The sequence below is a fragment of the Chlamydotis macqueenii genome, chromosome 12 (assembly GCF_036417535.1).
Source record: "Chlamydotis macqueenii isolate bChlMac1 chromosome 12, bChlMac1.mat, whole genome shotgun sequence".
Lineage (NCBI taxonomy): Eukaryota > Metazoa > Chordata > Aves > Otidiformes > Otididae > Chlamydotis > Chlamydotis macqueenii.
Window position 1 is genome coordinate 21836250 of NC_141567.1, and position 22054 is coordinate 21858303.

Consider the following 22054-nt stretch of genomic DNA (forward strand, 5'->3'; position numbering starts at 1 on the left):
CGTCCGGCACGCCAGGCCTCGTGCGCGGGATGCGGCGCATGCGCCCAAGCGCCGCGCAGAGGCGGCGGGGGAGCGGCCTCGGGTGCTGTGTAGGCGAAGGCAAGGTCGCAAAACAGGAGATTTTACCTTGAAAACCACACACAGCTGGGCCGTCTGCCCCGGAAAACACGGCATGGCCAGAGCGGGGGGAGGGCCGGCACCTCCTCATGCAAAAGGCAACGCGATAGCGCGTGCTGTGGGAAACCGCGCTACAGCCCTTCAAATTCCCTTTGAAGGGATCGTAAGAGGCGACGTTGTTAGCTAGTGACAAGCTAATAACTAGTCCCGAGATTAGTGAACTTCAGCTCTAGAGAAGTCTAATCACAACTCTTCTTGCCATGAGATGTTTACTCACGTATGCAGAAGTTATTATTGTGATCTCCTCCGTAAGGGCAGCGTTCCTGAACTCCTAAGTTCCAGAACTCCTGGTTCTGTTTATCAACATATTTAACTAAGTGTGCCTAAATGTGAGAGTTTTTTTTTCTTAGGCAGTCCCTGTAGGAACAAACACTTGCATGCAAAAGCATTTTTACAGATCAAGACTTGCAAAAGCAAAAAAAAAAAAAAAACCAAAAAAAAAAACCCCAAAAAAAAAACCACTTGTGCAAGAAAGATTTTGAATGATACCAGTCTAACATTTTATTTATTGCATACAAAAGGATTTCTTTTGACAATGGAATTTTATATGAAAAGTAATTTGATGCATACTGTCGAGAATCTTATCTTTGAAGTCAAAGATGCTGCAGAAAACTTAAGGCAATGCATCTAAGCATATAAAGCACAGTAAGTGGTGGAAATTTTAAAAATCAAAAGCCTATTCTTTTTCCTTCCCTTAAATTACGGTTAAATCACAACTTTCTGGAATAGAAGTAGGCTGCAGCTTTATTAGCCCCTGCAATAGCATGTAACATCAGAACACTGAAGTGTTCAACATCACATTACAATGTTGCGCGTACATTTAAAAGCAAGACAATATCAGTAGCAGTTATAAAACAAATCAATTCATGGACCACTGAAATACCTCTAGTACCAGGCACCCGATCAGGTACAGAAAAGATTTTCTAAAAAAAAAAAAAAAAAAAAAAAAAAAAATCCCTCAAACCTGTGCTTCTTTGTCTGGTAAGGAAGCCAAAATAGATCCTATAGCATACGCAGGGTCTCGGTTACTTCAGAGGCCCCATTTTTTTTGTCCCAGGTGTCTCAGGTACCTTCTTGGAAACTTTTAAAAGTGAGTATCATCACACCTCAAGCATCAGTGGTCAACTAACTTCCCTCCTTTCCAACAGCCGCTGGAGAACAGGAAGCGTCTGTTCAGTCCTTCCAGCTACTTTTATTCATTTTTACCAGTGCAGCTCCAACTTCATACTCACTTTCCGTTTCCTACGGCCATAATGTTCAATAAGCTTTATCATAAAGCCATGTCAGGTTTTGAAGCAGTCAAATAATGTATTGCCTGTCCCCCATATCCTCCATCGTACGAGCACAAAGTGGTTTTAAGTTCAGTTTTAGCAACGCAATGAAGCTTGAAAAGGTCCATTTATCACACATGCTGGAAGGAAATTTCTCTCCACTTAAAGCCTCAGCGCCAGAGGTGTTAAGTTTGTTGCCAGCAATAGACACTGCACTGGGAAATGCCACTCCTAACATAAAAATAAAAAGTTTTATATAAAAGGGAAGCAGCAGCTTTAACCAGACAAAACCAGGCATGGAATTAGATAAGGTAATATTTATAAATGAATTGCTTTTTTTTTTTAGTGTAAACATGACAGTTCATCTTCTAGGTTTACTGTAAACCATTTTACATTTAATCTGATTATGAAAGACAAAGACAAGAGAAACTGAAGGAATTTATTGTTCAATCCACTTACAAAGCAGGTGGCTTAATGCAAGCTTATTGACACGTTCATATACGATCCCCGAGGAACATCTTTTCCAAAGTGACAGTAATACTGTCTCAATGTTTTTGCACATCTGCGTTTTGCAATGTTGAGCACATTTAAATAACCTGTAAGCTATCATACGTGAAAGAATGTCGATGCGCAACTTGAATCCTGACGTGGATTGAAACCTCCTCCAAAGGCGAAATGTTAGTACATCATAACTTAATTCTATATACTATATTATGCAGCAAATCTTAACTATAGAAAATATTTCAATCAGTGATGGACTGTTGGTAATTTATAAAGAGGGAAGCTATGACCAAGGGAAAAAACTAGGTAACCACATAAATTGTGTCTCAGTTTCTACAGAAATTTACAGGCTTTCGATTTACTAATGAAAAATAAAACAAGAGACAAGTGGATTTAGCTAACTTTATTAACTTATAAACTAACAAAAATCCCAAGACAAGCCTGGAATCCTTAGAAGTTCTATGAATGCATGTATATCTGCCAACCCCCCCCCCCCCAACCCACCCACCAAAAAAACAAGAAACCAAAACCCCTGCAGCTCTAAGTCCTTACTGAATGGTTTTATATTAAAAACAAAACAAAACCAAAACCACAAACCAAAAAACCAAAAAACCCCCTCAATGTGCGCAGATACTTCAACTTAAGTTAGCAGAAGACCAAACAGATTCTAAGCTCTTTTTCCATTTCCCTAATAATTCTTTCAATCTGCAAGTATCTACAATCCAGGTAACTGAAATCAACATTTAGTGTTCACTAGAGCTGTTTCACAGCAGCAAATATTTAAGTTAGGGATTCAAATTTCTAGACATAGGAAGAAAATGATAAATACAATCTGAACAGCAGTCTAAATGTTTAATATTGACATTCAAATATATCTGCATTGTGCTGAAATTTTAAAAACGAACACAAAAATCTGATCAGACAAGAACTCTGGTGATGAGTATGCTATATGTATCAGTCAGACTGAATATAGTTCATATTCTGTTCCCAGTATTAAGGATGTTATTTGACTCAGAACTGATATCGTAAATATACAGCAGCCATTTTTTCCTAATTAAGGAATGTCTCAATACATATTATTATCCTTTTCTAGATGATCTTTATACATTTAAACTAAAATATACGATCGATTAAATTAAGGAATCCGAGGTTAGTAATGAGTGAAATCATACTTTCAAAGCTCGATACTATGTAAAACAAACCAAAAAAAGAGACCACACAATTCTACTTACTAAAGCAGCTAATCTTGCCTGCAAGTTTGGGGTCACAAAGCCCATAATATGTGCAAACAAATGCAATACAAGGAACCATGCAAAAAATACAGTAATGAATTAAAAGGAAAAAAAAATGTAAAACCTAAAAAAAAAAAAAAAAAAAAAAAAAGTTTTATAAATACACTGAAACTCAACTGTTTTCTACATAAACTGTAGGTCTAGCATTAGTTGTACCATATAGCAGAGCCAGCACTCTAGGTTCAATGCTTCCAAATCTGCGCAGGTAAGTCATGCCATCTTTGGTTGACTGCAGTACCAGGAAGGATGAGAGGGAGCGAGAGGGAGGACAATAGTTCTGGAAAGCGGTGTCAACTTTCGCTAGGCAGCTGAGCCTCAATGTCCACTCTGCAGATGGGGCACTTCTTGTTAGTAATCAACCACTGATCTACGCATACTTGGTGGAAAAGGTGCATACAGGGAAGGCGCCTGTCATCAGAACAGAAGAACACTTGTGTTAATAAAGCATTTCTGTATCAACGTGCCTACTGGAAAAACAGCAATGTCTGTTCTTTTCGCACGTGCGTGTTTTTCCACCTGCATTTTGTCTAGTTCCAAGAAGAAATGGCCATGTGCATCAGCTAGCTTGCACTGATTTAAACCTGTTAGAGCTTAGGTAGCATTACTCCAGAAAAACTAAAATTGACAGTGCTGATTAATTCAGGGTATCAGCTTGGGCTCATGATATAAGACAGACAGTCAACTTACGGAAGACCATAAGAAAATAACCTACTGCCTACCCAAAGACCAAACAGACTGAGCAACGTGGGTTTTCAGTTACAACTTGTTTTACTTACTGGTTCAGTGACAGACAGTCTTTAACTGTAACTGTTAACCTAGGGAGTACTGCAAGTAGCAGCACACCATATTCAAGTACGGTCTCAAAGCCAAAACATTAGTGTTACATGCTGCTCAGTGGTACTACTTACCTGACATCTTCACCTTCCTCCAATATAGACAAGCAGATGGTACACTTTTCCTCTGTGTCTTCTTCTGTTCCTTCCTCCCCATCTTGCTTGCAGTGCAGTTTCCTCTGTGAGAACCAATCAGTTGTTACCTTGTTAGTAGAGATGACATTATTGACAAACTGAGTAAAATCTGTTTTTAATACATATTCAACACACACTACTTTGAAAACATTTCATAGTTTTATTCAAATGTATTTGAACCAAAATTTATCAAGAACTAGCACTTGGAGCAAAATCACAGGACATTTCAGATTTATTTAACTACCGGACTGTGAATATACTAACTTCATATTATTGCAGCCAGTCCTTTTACTTGTTGTCTATGTATAAATAGCTTCATTTCCTTAATGAAGGGGGAAAAAAAAAAATCCCTTCAAGCCTAGTATCTTAGGTCACTATTTATCAAGTGTGAAAGAACACTACGTAAACGTGGATGGGAGTCTATATTATGGTATAATAAACTTCAACTTAGGGACAACTTAAGTTGCCAAAATTCTGTACCAGATTTAAAACTTCCTAGGGTCCCCCAGTCTTCCTAATGTGATCAAAGTTGAAATTACACATACTAAGCAGGTAGACATCACAAACAACTTATTGCAAAAATAAGAGTCTTTATTTGATGAGTTATCACTGAAGTCTGCTGACAATTTAGCTATTACCAATAGTTATTTCATTGCTCACAAGGCTATTCATAACTCCTGGACAAGTTGTTAAATCATTTCAAAACACTTCTGTTTATCACATTACAGTAGCTCTTTATCTAGGGACTGAATTTTTTGTTTTCTTTGTGAAAGAAGTGGTACTGTAAGCTTTGCTTACAATCCTTGAAATCACAAGACACAGAAAACACACACTCTTTGAAGCTAACATTTCTGCAGCTAAACATAAATGTTATTACATTTTCCAAGAAACATTACAGCCGCACCACAATTTGAGAAATCCTCACCTTTTTGTATTTATGTGGATATGTGCATCTTTCTATAGTTCCCTGTGTTGCTCCACGATTAACGTTGCCTAATCGTTCCTCCAAGTGAATCAGCTCCTAAAAAATTATCCAGGAATAAACAGTGTAAGAACTGTTATTTCAAGTACCTTGAACAAATACCAATTTTATTCTAGCCTATTTGCAGAACGACAAACTCTCAATTCCCAACTTATTCAAATACAGGCAAAGCAAAAAAAGATTATGCTGTGTGGGAAAAGTGATGGGTTTCTGAGAAAAACCCACACAACACTGCAACACTGCCTGGTATTTTAAGTTATAGGGAAACACTATTTTACTACTAAAAAAATTAGAACTTGGTTGTTAGCTAGGAACGGTTATCAGTTTGTTCACACATACTTGTGTGCCTAACGAGGAAAATGCAATTAAAATGCACTATGTAAATGTTTTCTTTCTAACAGTCATTAAGGCTTAGAGGAAAAAAAGGTTGCTTAAGTTGAAATACAATGACTGATTTATTTTTCTCCAGCAATGAGTTTATTAGAACCATGAGATGTCACTGAAGATGCTTTCAGTGGACTAGGTCATTAACTCTCTGCATCTGATACCTTTTTTTTTCTCCTTTGAATTTTTTTTTTTTTTCTCCTTTCTTCCCTCATTTTAAATTCCTGCACTACATAACAAACAGGACAGCACCGTGAAAGTTGCCAAGTTTCACCCTCACTAGGAGGATCCTGGCACAGTTATTCAGAGACACCGCTACCTTTTACCAACATATCGTGCGAATCCTACCAACGAGGGTGGCAGAGCAAGACGTACTGTCAGTTAATAACCATGTAAGCCTACACTGTCCAGGACACCTTGTATTGTTTGGCTTTTCAATAGGCCTTCACTATAGTGAGATCGTTCTAGAAATAAAGGGTATTTTCCTTATGAGACTTTTACATCTCTGTATAGAACTAGCTCTACCATACACCCTCCCCATATTCCCTCATGACACATTTTGACATATATCTGGTTTTACTCTATTACAAACCTCAAAATTGCCCCTGAAAGGGCCTCTGAATGATGTTCCATCCAATCCCGATGAAATGTAACGGATGTGAGGGTAGCCCGCCATGTCTGGTACCTATTCAAACAGCAGATGTTAAGTTAAACCTATTCAGAACAGTTTCAGTATTTTACTGTTCACTTTGTAAAATTTAAGATCCTTTTACTTTTATTGAGTCACTTATTTACACTCCTCAGCTTGAGCATACAATTCCACCTGACAGTGTAACACACCACCACTCTGAGTTCTCTAAACATAACCAGAAGCAAAACAGAAGTGAGACCAGAGCCTCTATCACAGTCTCTCCACATCTGCATTATGTATTGCTTGCTCTCGCTTCTCAAGTCTCAAAATCTCACCCTACTTTGTATAAACCACCATAAATATCTGCCTGTTTTTGTAAACAAAACACCCAAAAGCTACGCATGAAGTTCTGGAAAGGACTTGCTATCGGTTCTCAAATGTAAGTTTTTGGTACCACAGAAGAAACAAGGCTAATAGTCCGGAAAAAAAACCAGCCAATATCCTTATCTTACCCCAAACAACTGAACATCTCCAGACACACTTCAAATTTAGAGGCAGATAAAAAAAGTAACACTCAAAACTCACATCTAAAGTCACAGGCAACTCTACATACACTCCATACTCAAGCATCCACTGACTTCCTTGCCTATTAGGAGACACAAGCAGTGAACAAAACACCAGTGCCCAGTGATATAACTACAGGCACTTCAAGCACCAGCACTTTCATACAGGAAAGCAGAAAGGCAGTTAAAATTCATCTCATGAGGCCGTCAACAAGTCAGGCATCCCAGATAGTATTCATGAAGTCAGGTATTCATATGTGGCTTTTCTTATGTCCAGCAGACACTTAAAGCTTAACACACATAAAGGTGTAGAAGTGAATTAATGCATTGTGAGAAAGTGTAGGCCTAAATGAAGTTACTCACGTAACAGAACAGACCAATAAGCTACCTTTTTATATTTTTCAAATCCAGCCTGGTAACTAAAAGCTGACAGGAATAAAGATTTCTCTGCCCTAAATAATTTTTTTTTTTTTTCAGAAAAAAAAATTTCCTTGTTAAAGGATGACCATGTTGTGCCAACATGAGCCACACACACAGCCACAATACTGTTATTAGATTTTTTTACAAACCAGAGTAATAGAAAAGGAAGATTTAACCTTCAGAGTATTTCCAGAATTCTAATGCACGAGGTGCCTGTCTCATATGCAGCCTAAATATCTGTTGGTCTGGTACTAGAGCTGGAGATAGGCAACAAGCAAGGCAGGATGACTGCTGCAAACTCCAACAGTGTCTCAATGTAAAGATCTAAGTTGTAATGCAATATGCAGAGCATATTTACAGAGATTATGTACTAACACATTAGTTAAATATGATTGCAAATACAGAATTTGTCACAACACATGTATATTCATCTCCACACCTAAACATTTGATGTAAGTTAACATCTGTTGGTGTCACAGATCTTACTGTTTGACAATATGAATGGTAACAAAGGAATTCGGGATAATGCATTAAAAATATGGTAATTTGTAAAAACTACATTGTAAGACGTCTGTCTCAGATAAATGGAGAATGGATCATAAATCACCAATTAAGCGTGTAATTCTACTTTGCCTTCCAATTACAGAAAACGTATTTCAAGAACTAGGTCACCCATCCACACTCTGAACATGTTTGTTGTGCCAGGTTTTTAGTAGGCATGGACCTCGTTGGCGTAATTTGGAAGTTCCCATTGCCTGTTATTACATTGTGAATTGATTGCATTCACTCAGAGGAAAGGAAACTCCTGACAAAACCCAATCCAAGTCTCAGCAGTGACTTTCACTGCTTGGTTTTTTGATTCAGCGGGATTTGAAAACAGTCTGTAGGAAAATAATGCATCTGATAGCGCAGATACAGCACCACAACAGGAGCCACAGGGTCACAGTATTGCAATAACGCAATAATTACGGTTCCAGCTGCCTCAAAGGTCAGAGTTTACCAGCTGCAGTGACACGCACCCTGACAGGTTCCCCATTTGGAACAAATTCTGCGACTGGAGATGACCCATTTAAGAGCTCTACTAAATTTAACACTACAAACCCAACCAAGAATTTCTCAGGGTACATACCACAACAAACCACTGAACTTAGACAGCAGGAATATTGGGTGGGACAACCTATTTTCATGCTAATAACTAGGCCTTCGTATTATCCTGATGGGGAATAGCACAACACCTCTGCAACATTATTTGAACACACATTATATACAGGTGCTTTTATAATATATTGTGAGAGAGTGGCTTACATTTCCGTGCTTTGAAAAGCCACCTCTGTAAGAATAAAATAGCTCTTTTACACCCGCAGAATAAGCAATCTGCTAACACAGCAAGATTTTAACTAATTACATTTGTGACTACAAACTGGAGGAAAGATGGGCAAAAGAACGATCAATAATACCCAACTAAGAACAGTCTGACTCCCTTTGACAGTTACCTTCAAGCTTCAAACACAGAGATTTCAGCTCTCTTGAAACAGCTTCACACACAAATGGAAGTGTGTTTTCAGTAAGTTTTCACATTGAACATAAGAAAGAAGGAAAAGCTTAAAACTAATGAAGAAAGTAGAGAGTTAGAGATAATGCCAGTCTGCACTAAGTGCTTGTATATATTCTTTTGGATACAGCCAAATTATAATACATACTTTAAAGCAATATACTCTGGACCTGCAAATTCCGGTACAAGTTTGCCAAGAACTGTTTGTTTCCTGTAGAACAAACATAATCTGTTTCTGGTTTTGCACTTTCTATTGACACGTCCCACTACCACAAAAATCTGCAGCGACTAAAAAAATTCACAGCTAAGTTACAACACAAACAGTCTGAAACAGTTTGAAACAGCTAACCTGCAGGGAAGATATCTTCCTTGCTACCTTCCATTTAAGCACTTTCCATCTTTCCAGGATCTTTTAGCCTTTCAGTTGCCACAGTCAGTGAAGAGATTCTTCCATTGTATACTGCTTATCTTGTCCATCCCAGTCTTTCATTCAGTGGCTCACATTAAGCATGATCTTCATACACATTAAATCAAATCCTGACAGTAAGCTTACCCAGGTAACTGCTTGGGTCCACATCAATACTTCAAAAACAAGGGAAGCTGATCGCTTCTTATCTTAATAAGCCAAATTCAAACACAGAGAAGTTGCAGTTTTCATAGAGAGACACTCCGCAAAGGAACAAGTACTGTCTGCTGCACAGCTAAAACCTAATTGTATCTGTGTCTGAGTGGAACATAAAATGAGGGCTCTTCAATAGCCTGGATGTATAACACCTGATAGAGGTTAAGTTACCATAAGTAACTTTTTTTTTTTCCTTAAATTATTATCCAGTGATCTCCCTCTGAATGGCAAGCTGCAGTTTAGGTTCACAGATAAATAAAGGAGTCTTCAAGGCTTGCATCAACCCTACAGAAATTTATTACAGCGTAGCTAGCAAACTGAAGTCCAGATAATTCCCCCTAATCTCCAGAATTCACAATCAACAGGACACTACTCAAAGGCAGAAGAAGCTGGAGTCAAGAGACTGGAACAGCACACCCCAGGAACTTCTTGATTAACAGGTATCTGAAACAATTTGAGAGGCAGGTGGATAGCCTCCATTATTTAAGATATATTTTATAAAATAAAAACTGAAAAAGACTCCCACAAAAACAAAAAAAACCACCCCAAAGCCATCCACCACGATCTGAAAATTGTATCTACGACAGCTTTGCATGGTTTAAAAACAATAAGCTGAACTAATACTCCATCAGTGGCAGGTTTAAAAAACTATTTAAGTTTTAAATAGTCAAAATCCCAGATAAGTTGTAGTTAGTTATTCACCTAAACAAGAGTAAAAGTATACTTACTTAAAAGGCATAAAGGGAACACTGCTCACTTCAGGTCTATATTCCATTTAAAATTTTGTTATCAGTTTAGAGAGAAGAGATTCTGTTTCTCGTCTTTGAGTATGAAGAGGAGAAGATGGAAGGGGGGAGAAACAAGTGTCACTACAGCCCAAATAATCCACTATGCCCTTTATGGTCTGGCAGTAGTTTGAAGGGGATCCAGTATTCCAGAACAGACAGAAAAAATGCACACTGCCTGCTGGGCAGCATACTGTTTCAGAGAGCAGATTCAACACAAATAATTTTTTAGTTGAGCTGCTGCATGAGTTACTTTAAAAAAAAACTTCCCCTCTCCCCAAATAAAGAATGGAGAACATCAACATTTGATGACATCTGCATCAAAAATACAACTAATGAGCCTTACAAATGGCTATTTAGTACCCTCTGTACTTACTGAAAGAAGAAAGCACTGCTTGTAACATTAACCACTGAGCAGAGGGACTCTAATCACAGCTCAGCCTTTCCTCCCGTCCCTGTTCCTGAAGTTACAATGAAAAAGTCCAGGTGACAGCTGGAGTTAATCTGTTATTTTTAATAAAATCTAAAATGGCACTTTTGTTTACTATCCAGTTAAGTTTGTTCACTGACTACTTGCTCTATATTCACAGTCAATTTTGCTGACAGATCTGCTGTACTCTCACATCCACGCAAATGAGGAAAACCCTGGCTTTCATTATTGCCGCAGAAGGAGGAGAATCAAAAGGCATTTGTAGTGCCTTGAACTCATTATATATAACTTCTGGCAGTGCTCTAGCCTGCCTTTATGTTCTTCTAGTGCATGTAATCTGAATATACTTCAAATTAGTCTGAGATTGAGAACGCAACTTCAAAGTCGTAACACTCGATCTGATCACAGCAAGGTTCAAAACAGATCCCGCACGTTTGAGGAGTTACAGCAGTCTAAACACCGTAAAACATGCTGTCAGTACAGTGTGTACAAAAACCTCAAAATCCAAACAACTTCCATTTCATCCAGAGAGTCACAAATTACTGTTATCAGGATCAGATATCCCTATGCAAACACATGCACAAGTTGCAGAAGCCTGTTGCATCTGGCACTTTTATCAATTACCAACAGCAGTTACTGAGCAGAAGGGCAAGACTCCCTAAAGTGCATTATCACACATTCAGGAAATACTTCTGAAGCTTCTCTACCACAGCTTTCTTCCAATCTACCACTAAAAAGAAGATAAACAGTGGGGTCTCAACTACTTGCTTGAGTATGTTTTGTTGAAGGTATACCCCATGAAAGTTAAAATGCTTTTAAAGGTTTCTCATCACATTGTAACGTAAGGATCAGCTGAACTCTGAAGTTTCTAGAAGCTTCACAGCAATAGTGGAAATAAATCCCATAATTGACTTATTAGCCCTGACAGAAAATGAGATAAAATAGGCATATGTTTAGCTTGCTGCCTCCTAACGCAATTTCACAGTTCCCTAAACTATTAGGAGGGCCCTTTCTCTTTGAGAATCTGTTACAGTGCAACGCATGAAATAAATGTGAGAGGCAAGCCATTTTTCATCCACTTGAAAACAGACACCTAACTGAAGAAGAATGCAGAAAAATTTGAATTTGAATAGATGATGCACAGGAGAGAAGGTTATGCAGTAACAAATAGTTGGCTATACTAAACCACTGAATTCTGCAGACTGCTCTAGAAAAATCTGTGGCAAGTACGCAAGCTGTGCATCAGTGAATTACCAATCCTGATACATCAGGGCATTACTTGAGGATTATCATCATGTTTGTTAGTTAAACAGCACAGAACAAGCAATGTAAGACCAGACTATGAAGAGGCAGCTAGTACAGTATTGATCATAAATTTGCAGTTCAATCCCTAGACGTCAATCCTGGCTACTAACAGAGGAATTCTGGATGGACAAGACTTGCAGGTTTATTTTTAATTACAATTTTAGCATTCGTTTACAGATGAGCTCACACTTTTGATTAGATTATCTAACTTTACGAGAGTTAAATAATATGGGTTAGCCGCACAGAATACCACATAGAAACAATAAATACGTTATTAAACTGAATTGTGTCTCTGTGAATTTCTATTAAACAAAATTAAGACTATTTTAAATAAACCTACAGACTTTCAAAAATAATACTCCGTAAAAGTCAGACACATGCTAATTTTCCTTGGTTTTCTACTGTAGATTAAAAAACATTTGTGTAACAAGGGGCTAGTTTACCCTCATACTTCCTGATTCTTGTAAGACTTCGTGCTACAAAGCTATATACTCCATCACACAGAATCAGGCTGATGAACACCAAATATTATTTGAAAATAACCCAGTTTCTAGATGGAATTCTAGCTGTGCTGTATACACACTTTAAAAATAAAGCACCAGTGCTAGTCCTCATGCACTGGGTGCAAAGTTGGTACTTTAACAATCCAAAACTCATTAAAAAAGAATCTGGACTTTAAAAATCAGATGCAGAGGGTCAATGCATTGCAATGCAAGTGACAATTTTATTCAAATAGGTTTCATTTTACAAGAGCTGAAGTTAGAAATGTTAGTATCCTAACTGTTTTCTTGGACATGAGTCTGTTCTAGGTCCCTATCTGGGAGCAACACACAAACACTGGAGTTTTTTCTTCTTCAGTTGAACCACTAACTTTTGCAGCACTGTATACGTGTCCAATTAAATGCAGTAAGCCTTAAAATCATTTTCCTGACAAACAAAATAATTACAATGACCAATGCTCATCACTTTTCATAAGCAATCTCCTTACCATTAGGGGAAGAGCCCCTATTTGCAGGTGATGAAGTCGAGGAGGTGCATGGTAGTGGGCCAAGTGAGGATGCAGAGGCCCTGGAGGGTAAGTAGCTGCAGTCACACCAGCTTCGATTCCCAGCTCCCTGTCACATGAATGAAAGTGGCGTTACAGTAAAGGTACATCCTGACTCCCAGATACAATTCCACTGCTTTGGAAAGCATACAACACAGCACAGCTACCACAACAGTTTCACATAAGAATTTTCTTTGAACTTATTTAAACTTTGCTAAAGAATCATCTTAATCCTACCATAACTAAAAGTTGTTCTAAAATCAGCTGTGAGGATTTAATATGATAAATCACCAGAGACAACTCCACATTTATTGTGCCCAGTAATATCAGCATGGAGTTTTCTCTGCAGCTCATGCTGTGGGAACAGCAGCTGTCACACATGCACCTCTTCCCTAATGGCCAAAAGTTGGGGGTTTTTGATAATAAATAAATTGCAGAACTTAAATGTAACCTTCACGAGTGTGCCTGATGCAATTTCAAATAAGTTCATAGAAAGAAGAGAAAGAAATTAGTTTGTAACCCAAATCCAATCCTCTCTTTTACCAAGAACATCAATATAAGAAGTCTTCCACAATGTTTTACTTGCCTACTCTAAAATCCATTCTTGAAATAACTACCTGGAGTCAGTAACACTCAATTCCATTTTAAAAGCAATGGAGAAACCCTCTAGAAATACACTTAAGATACTGGATACTCAAAGCAGTATTTGAAAGCCATATCAACATCAACAAATTTTAAATTACAGGTGCGTGCAGCACTGTTTAAAATCACAGCCAGCATTATCAGAGCTGTGATCAGCACATTATTGTCTTTTGTCCCCAGTCTCCAAGAACTAAAATAGTATCCGATTACTAACCAGGCAGATCTCTCTGGAGCTTGTCGAGGATGGGAAGACATTGTCTGAGGCACATGAATGTGATGCCCATGGCCATAATTGGGATGCATTCGGTGAGGATGCGGAGGAGGCCGTTCATGAGCACGCCTAAACAACAAACCAGCAACAGTTAGTGTCACATACTTGTTAGTATCAAGAAATCAACACCCAAAAATGAAAAAATTAGACTGAATTACTGGAATGCATTTAAAATAAAAAAATAAAACTCCCCAGAGAATATTTTAGTTTCAACTTTAGAGATAAGTTTGAATACAAAGTCTGTATTATAATTAGTTTCCAAGACAAAACCAGCTTCAGCCACTGTGATCTGCCCTTAGCTTGGCAGACGAGACAACAGGAGGACTGAAAGTGTTTAATCCTCACTTCAAACTGCAGGCAGGAAAGCAAAGTCTGCATGACAGTCATGTTGAGATTCAGAGAAATTTACAGCTATGCTGCAGTTTATTTCTAGTAAAACTATACTAGCAAAAGTAATTAGGGGAAACTTAATACACTAATCATAGGACATTTTCCTTGCAACATGTTTGTATCATAGCTCAAGTACTAAGAACACAGTTTTTTTCCATACTACCTGGCATAAAACAACTACAGTTTTGGGAAAAAAAAAAAAAATATCTTCCCAAAAACCTGCTGGCTGACTTCTGTTACTTTACCACTTCCCAGATACAGAAAAAATGAATTAGCATTTCTTTTTTTTCCATTGCTTTCAGTGCAGCAAGTATTTTTTTTTAAATTCAACCTAGGAACTTGGATTTTGCCAAAAGTAGTACAATGTCTTCAGATTCAGTACCACCTTAAACTACCTGAGAAAGTAGACTAGATATTTTGTAAATTTACATATCTAGAGAAGTAAAATTTACTTAACACCACAGTATTCTAATCACTGTAAAACGACACTTCTCCAAAGAAATCTGCCAAGGCTGTGTATGTTATGTTAGAAGTACCGGTTTTCTGCAACGGTACAGACCAGCACGGTAACAGACCTATCGGCAGAACTTACTCCTAGTCTCGCCTCTGTTCCCTTTATCAAATAACTAAGGGCAAACATCTGGAAGTACATACGTTAATAAAAAAACCCCAGCAAAGCAATTTCCATAGTTTGATAAAAACTGAATGTAATGTAGGCTTATTTTTCCTAAAATGAGTCTTAATTTAAAAGAAACACATTTGAAATTATTTCTATGTATGTAAAACTCCTAGGCTGTCTATCCCACAATCTTAATATAAAGTGGGTGATCAGATTTAGACTAAACAGAAAATCCATGTTCCTCAAATGCAGCACACCCTCATGCACTGCCTTTTGCACATTTTGCGGCTGATTCCAAGACCTTAAGGAAATTGTACCTGTTTGCACTCACACTGGAGACATGACAGTGAGAAGAGGACTCTAACCATTCTCTACTTCAAAACCTGAAAAAGTCCTATTTGTTAGGCAGAAGGTATACAAGCTAGACTATCCCATATGCTATTTCTAGAAATTAAGGACAAAACAGTATCGTAAGAACACTTTGTGGGGCTGGGACAGGGAGCCGAAGGAACTGCAAGTCCTCTGGCAGTCTCAGCGAATACACACGAGTTTCTGGGTGTCAGAGTATAGTCCTATTTATGTGAGGTTGGGCCACGACACCTACAATATTGATTCTGCATGTAATTTGTATGAGGATTAGAGGGGAAAAGACAGACCAAGGGCAGAACAATTTCATAAGATTACAAAACAAAGAGAAGAAACTTCACTGAGCAAACTAATGCTGTCCGACCTGAGATTGGCGACTTCAGAGAGAATGTCAAGGAAGAACCTATTATCAACATTTGACCACAGTTTCTATACGTACAAAGAAAATTCACTAGGCTAAGAAATTACAGTATTCACTTTTCCGATCCCCAAACTACCAGACCGTTTCCAGAATGGGTAAGACAGTTACCATTATTATTTTTCCTTAAAATGCTATCTTGCTGTCTCACATCCATTGGCTCGAATGTTCCAAAATTAATTTGGGTATGATTGCATAATCCTGTATGTTTAGGTTAGAGTGTTTACAGGTTATGCCATTTGCAAAGCAAAGGTAACAAAAGAACATGTGTAGGCCCAGATCAAAATTTTAATGACTGAGAAAACAGGGCTATCTTTTACTTTCCCGGGGGATGCGGAAGTCTGTCATGTGCCACTTTGAGCAGTTACTGCTGATAGGTATTTTTCAATTACCTGGAAACTGCCTCAAAAGTTGCAGTTAATGCAAACTCTTCTTCAAGCACTAACTCCTAAATCAGTTTTAAGGTACTCAGTAGAATTTGTGTAACAAAGTTAGAAGCAAGAGCTAGAGAGCTCATTCTTGAAATTCTCTTGGATATTTAAAAGCATAATCTCCAGAATTAGAATAACTTCAGTTACTTTGATTGAATACCAAGCCAGTACTGACCTGATTTCTGCTGATACTAGTGTCATGAATCTACTTTAGCAACAACAGCAGCATCTCAAACAATATCACCAAAAGCTACATCTCAACACTGGTCACATTCTCATACAGGTATTATTCAGTCTCTTCCTTCTCTTCTAAAGATATAAAAGTGTAGTAAAGCTAGGTAAGGATCTAAGTTTAAATTTGAATTAAACCTAGTAAACAGCTTCCTATGATAAGTTGTTCATTTTATTTTAAAGCATTAGTTAGATAAAAAGAATCTTAACAGCATCAACAAGGCAAAACACACTGTCAAGAAACCCATTTGAAAGGAGCTTATGATGCACTTTCTAGGCTGTGCAGCTTGAAACGAAATTCGTGCCTGTTAACTGGAGGATGAGCACTGGGCAAGAGAAACATAAGCTTCCCTTCTCCTCCATGCCCCACTCGTGCCTTACCTGTAGCCACTGTTGAGAGATGTAACGGAACAGGTTCAGTCTTAACCCTCACGTGACCGTGATGGTATGTAAAGACACATCTTACCATGGTTTAATACTAACAGTTCCTAACCATGCAATTAACAGTTTGAGATTCACATGCAACATTTTACAAACCTGAGGGAAATGAATTATACGTTTAGATATTGTTCTGAGTACATTTGTGACATACGTTGGGTGTTGCATCATTCTTCTTCTCTGGACCTCCATCCTCTGGATCACTTCATGAGGATGCAGCCTCTGTGCTGGCGGTGCTGTTGCAGGGATGTGATGGGATATAGGCTGGTGTGTTGCGGGAAGATGCTGTGGTATAGGAGCAGCTGCATTGGCTAAAGGATGAGTTGGTGGTGGAGGTGGAGGTGGAACAGGATGAGAAGATGCATGAGAGGAGATTGAAGGATGGAAAGGATGCACTGGATGAGGGATAACGTAATCTACTTGAGGTGGAGGTTGTGGCTGTGGAGGAGGATTTCCATGAGAGTGAGGACATGCAGAAGCTTGATGGTGAAGAGGTCTGGTCAAAGAAGCATCTGCAATGAAAATATCAGGTGCTTTTAATTTGGTCAGTAGCTGGTTTTGACTTAAAATTTATTTTTAAAAGTATCTTCACACAGGTGCTTCAATACTATTACATAACCGTAAATAGTGGCAACGCAGGAATATGTGTTTATGCAATTTTAAAATAAAATGACTAACAATATACCCTACAAGAAACCCACACTTCCTCCAGCCAGAAGTATTCCATTTGCCAATGTTAGTAAAAAGAAAAAAAAAAATTGTGATATGCACACTGAAAAACGTATATATGGTAAGAAATTTAATTTTTTAAAAACTCCCCCCCCACTTTTATGTAGAGACAACAAAATAAAATAATTAAAAAAAAAAATCACAATCAAACAAATGAATTGACACTGAGCTTACTCAAGCAGAACACATTGCAGGGGTGGGACAGCGGACGGAGCAAGGAAAAAGAACTAAAAAGGCATTGCTAAAATACAAAGGAGATGAAAAATATTTTCATATGAAATATAGTTTTTGAAGTCTGAATATTAAAGGTCACTCAAAAGAAAATACTTTAACTTCACCTTGATCCTGTTCAAATCCTCTGTACAAGCTGAACTGTTCAAATCCATTTGTTACTATGCGTTTTGCTAGGCTAGTTCTACGATCAAAGCAAGCTGATCATAAGTTTTCATATGTTGTCAGGGAAACTGTTTTCTTGTTTGTTTGGTTTCCCCACACCCCCAGGTACCCAGCACTTCTCAGTACTTACAAGGAGAATGCATATAATGCCGGCAGGAAGAGAGCGACGCCTGAGGAGGAGGCTGGGGCTGTGGCTGCGCAACCATACTGGATCCATATCCGTCTATTGTTAGCGATTGGCTCGGGCCAGCACCAGCCTGATGCCCGTAAATTGCAGTTCGAGATGAAGAACCGGGACAGCAGGGGTCAAAAGCAGACGTTCCGTGAAAGGCACCACTTCCATGACTTCTTATACCACTGCTGCTTAAGTCTACTGGCAAGGCCTGCTGCATAAACAAACCATCTTTTTAAGAAATTCTTCAGATACTGAAAACAAAGTCACCCTCACATATAACACGATACAAAATAAGAATAAATACTATCACAAGCAATTTGGATCAAATTTAAGGCTTGACTCCACAATGTTCTTTATATACGGTTAACATTTCTTATTCCTAAATTCTTGAAGCTCATGAAAGAGACTAAATTCATTACACCAGATTGTGTAAAAAAAAAAAAAAAAAAAAAAAAAAAAAAAAACCAAAAAAACCCCCAAACAAACAAAAAAAACCAACCCCCAAACAAACAAAAAAAAAACCAACCCCCAAACAAACAAAAAAAAAACCAAAAAAAAACCCAACCAACCCTATGATGGACAAATCAGTGAGTATTTGGGAGCTACATGCATTGAAGTATTTGGAGGCAAAACCCAATCTTTAGCATTTGCAGTTTGCCTAAAATATTACACTTAAAGCAGAAACCAGATTGATAGTTCTGCATGTTGTAAATTAAGTTTGCACAGTATGGTTCTTACTGATAATCACATCGTTCCAGAGTTGTGACTTTAGTTACTTCAAAAGTCCTAAAAACCAATGCTTTTAGAAGAGCAACTCTTATACCTTTTATAAACAGAACATTAGACTTGGGTTTTTTCTTCCCTTAAAGCAGCTGAATTATTTGCATTGCAAAACTGCTATTATCAAAGTGTATTTCAAGGTATTTATGTTTGGTTTGCTTCAAAAGCCATTATCATCTTACAGTCACGAAGAGAATGTCAGCTGTCAATCATTACTTCTTGCATTACGACTTTCTGTAAAATTTCAATTTTTTCTGTCCATATTATAGCTCAAATTTTCCTTTTAGTTCCCTTCTATAACTCCTCCTACAGAACAAGAGAATAATCCACAGTTCAGCACCCTATTCTAATCTCACACATCTACAACAACGTGAAATCGCAGAGGGAGAGCCACAAGAAGTAAACCTGCCTGGTCATGGTAACTGGTGCCAGAACTGCTGCTTGCTCCGCAGGGCGCAGGCACTGGAGGAGGCCTCTCAACGGGGCAGCTGGAGTCACTGAAGGAAGGAGAGAGCGGAACAGCCGGGTGCGGGTTGTGGTGGTGGTGGTGGTGATGTTGGAAGTGGTGGCCATGCTGCTGAAAGCAACTTGTGTGTGGGTGCCCCAACGCGTGATGAGTCTGTGAAGGTCCTCCACAAGGAGAATGCTGAGGGCAGCAGGATGGTAACCTTGGCATGGCCGGAGGGCCAGTTTCCAGTGTTGTATTAGATGCAGTTCTTCTTATATCATCTTGAAGATAAAGAACGTTAATATTGAAGTGAAAGAGATTAGTAAAGCTGATCACCATAAAGCAGTGTCTTAAATAGAAAAGAAAAAAAAAGTACTTCATGATTATATAACTAACCAACTGAAAAACAGATCTAGACTAAATCAAAACAAACTGGATACAGAAAAGATTTAGCTATGCCTGTCAAATGAACCAAAACGGAATGGTTCAGGTGGATGTACTCATGGGAACCACTAGAGAACGTGAACTGACGCTTGCCTTATTCCACTAATTTAAGACGTGTTATCAGTAAAGAAAGGAGGAAAGATTGTCCCTGTGGTTAGCATGCACAGACCTCAAATTCTTGGGCAGCTGTGGTCAACTCAGCTGACTTGCAGATACGGGCAGAGCACCCATGTTTCAGAGATGTTACACAACTGCTCCCAGTACAAACAACTCTATGTACGTACTGGTCAGTATCTATACACATCTGTATAAACGTGCTTCCAGTGAAGTCATCTGCAGGAGGTGGTTCAAGGATCTGTTATACATCCTTCATTTCCTCACAACACACATTCAAAAACCCCACCCCTGCCACACACTGCAATGGAAGAGTTAATTCCCCATGCACTACATTCTGCCTCCTCAAAAAGCAAGGATGTGGTTCATTAGGTATGATCAAATCATTCCAACAGGCGAACGCAGAAGGCACAACTTCCTTCACCTTTGGGGAGACATCAGTGATCTTCTTCAGATTCCTGTCCTCTGAATGTTTATGACTTATGTTGAGTACTAAAAGTTCACATGCCATTTAATCTAGAGAATGTCGATTAATTTCCTCTGCCTCCTTCGTACAACACACCCGTTTAGAAAGCTCTCTAGTTCTGTACCTCCAGCTGAAGTCCCAGCAGTGCTGCCGCTGGGAAGACTAGAAGTCGTCTCTGGTGCTGCGGAGGGCTGGCTGTTGGAGGCGTTTGGAGCTGCTTCAGAGGCCTGCTCTGAGGTAGACGTGCTAGAAGCGTTACCGGAAGCAGAACTCACGACCTGCGGCTCTGCTCTAGCTGAGGTGGTTGGCACAACTGTCGGCTCTAGTGAAACAAAAACGCTTTCATGTTCTTTAAGCTTTAAAAGCTGTTAGGGTTTTGTTGTTGTTGTTTTTTAATTATTTTACAATAAATTCTTAATTCTGGTCTTGCCAGATGCTAAGTCAGAACACAAAAGCCTGACAGGTACAAAGTTAATTCTGTTTCACTTGTGTGTGTGAAAACAATTATCTTTGATTTTTATATTAATTCTTAAAACTTGTATTGATTTATTTAAAAAAAATATTTCCAACAATATCTGACATATCGAGTTTTATTTACTGAATAAATTACTACTAGAAAGGAAGTTAAATTACTTTGGTACTTTATGATGAAAACACTTTCTGAAATCTTTCATAAATCCACAGGTGAACTACTCTATGATTAAACACTACCCTTATCGGTTTTTAAATGCTTACAAAGTGCAGAAAAACTTTTAGATAACTAACCAAGAACAGCGTGGTATCTAAGCTAGCAGTACTACTTTACCAACGTCCTAGATGCATAGTACTAAAGGCTACAGCAAGATAAACTTGCTTTCTAGTCTCAATAAACATTAAAAGCAGATTCATTAAATAGTATTTGAGACTCCTGTTAAAAGTACATACATGTTCATTTTGCATATTCTCAAGGTAATAGTCAGCAATATATTTAATTGGATGCAGGGAAACACACCAAACACTTGATAAATCTTGTTCTCTACTACACAATCGTAAACAGGTTAAAATTTAAAAAGATACTTGGTGGTATAATTCAAATGTAGTTTTGAAAAAGTCTGTCTTTGACTGTAAGTTTGAAATTTCTCTCTAATTGCTGACAAGACAATGACATGACTGGGAATATGAGACGCCATAAAAGGGAATACAATCAGAAACAGCTCAGGTTTTTTTTTTTTTTTGTAAAAATGTCTGCACAGGTATCGGGGGGGGAAAAAAAGCATCAAGACACTTCAAATACTTCTTGTACAAAAAGTCTCAAAATAAAATATGACTAATTTTCAAGATTTCTCTCTATTTCTAGTAGGTATATCAGCAACTTGGCAAGCAAGGGAATAAACAGATCTCCCTTCCTGCAAGTCTTCCAACTCATCACATTAAAAAAACATGATCTGATACCTACATTTAAATTCCTTTGGATTTTAATGTGACGTTCCAGTAGACTAATTTTATTTAAAGGACATTTTGGGAGAACTGTATTAATGTTTAAATTCAGAAAAGACCAGCAAGTACATAGGACACGCATAGCCTCCATTGATACGTGATCCCAGAGCGCTCAAGACCGGATGCTAACGCATTCTGAAAGCGATCCTGCAGTCAGACAACTCTCAGTTCTGTCAGCTTCAATCACCCCATGAGCCCCTGTTTTGCCTCACCATCAGCAATACGGACAGGTCTGTTTCTCTCCCCCCTCCAAAACCCGTAAGAGCCAGTGGGCTTGGTCAGCCTCAAACTA

General features: G+C 38.3%; 1 protein-coding gene across 6 annotated transcripts in view; it reads right to left on the bottom strand.

Annotated features, from left to right (window-relative positions):
* Positions 1 to 1869: 1869 nt before the first annotated feature.
* Positions 1870 to 22054, bottom strand: part of RNF111 (ring finger protein 111) — a 46667-nt gene continuing 26482 nt past the window's right edge. Inside the window, exons 5-14 of one of the 6 annotated variants that reach the window (XM_086757739.1) lie at positions 20411 to 20608; positions 19224 to 19543; positions 17990 to 18245; positions 16889 to 17246; positions 13785 to 13910; positions 12872 to 12998; positions 6168 to 6260; positions 5135 to 5230; positions 4150 to 4277; positions 1870 to 3649 (exon numbers count right to left, since the gene is read on the bottom strand). In XM_086757739.1, coding sequence (XP_086613865.1) covers positions 3532 to 3649; positions 4150 to 4277; positions 5135 to 5230; positions 6168 to 6260; positions 12872 to 12998; positions 13785 to 13910; positions 16889 to 17246; positions 17990 to 18245; positions 19224 to 19543; positions 20411 to 20608 — 1820 coding nt within the window. In that variant the 3' untranslated portion in view covers positions 1870 to 3531. The remainder of the gene's footprint in view (positions 3650 to 4149; positions 4278 to 5134; positions 5231 to 6167; positions 6261 to 12871; positions 12999 to 13784; positions 13911 to 16888; positions 17247 to 17989; positions 18246 to 19223; positions 19544 to 20410; positions 20609 to 22054) is intronic. The other 5 variants (XM_010122229.2, XM_086757737.1, XM_010122228.2 and 2 more) reach the window with 5 other exon arrangements.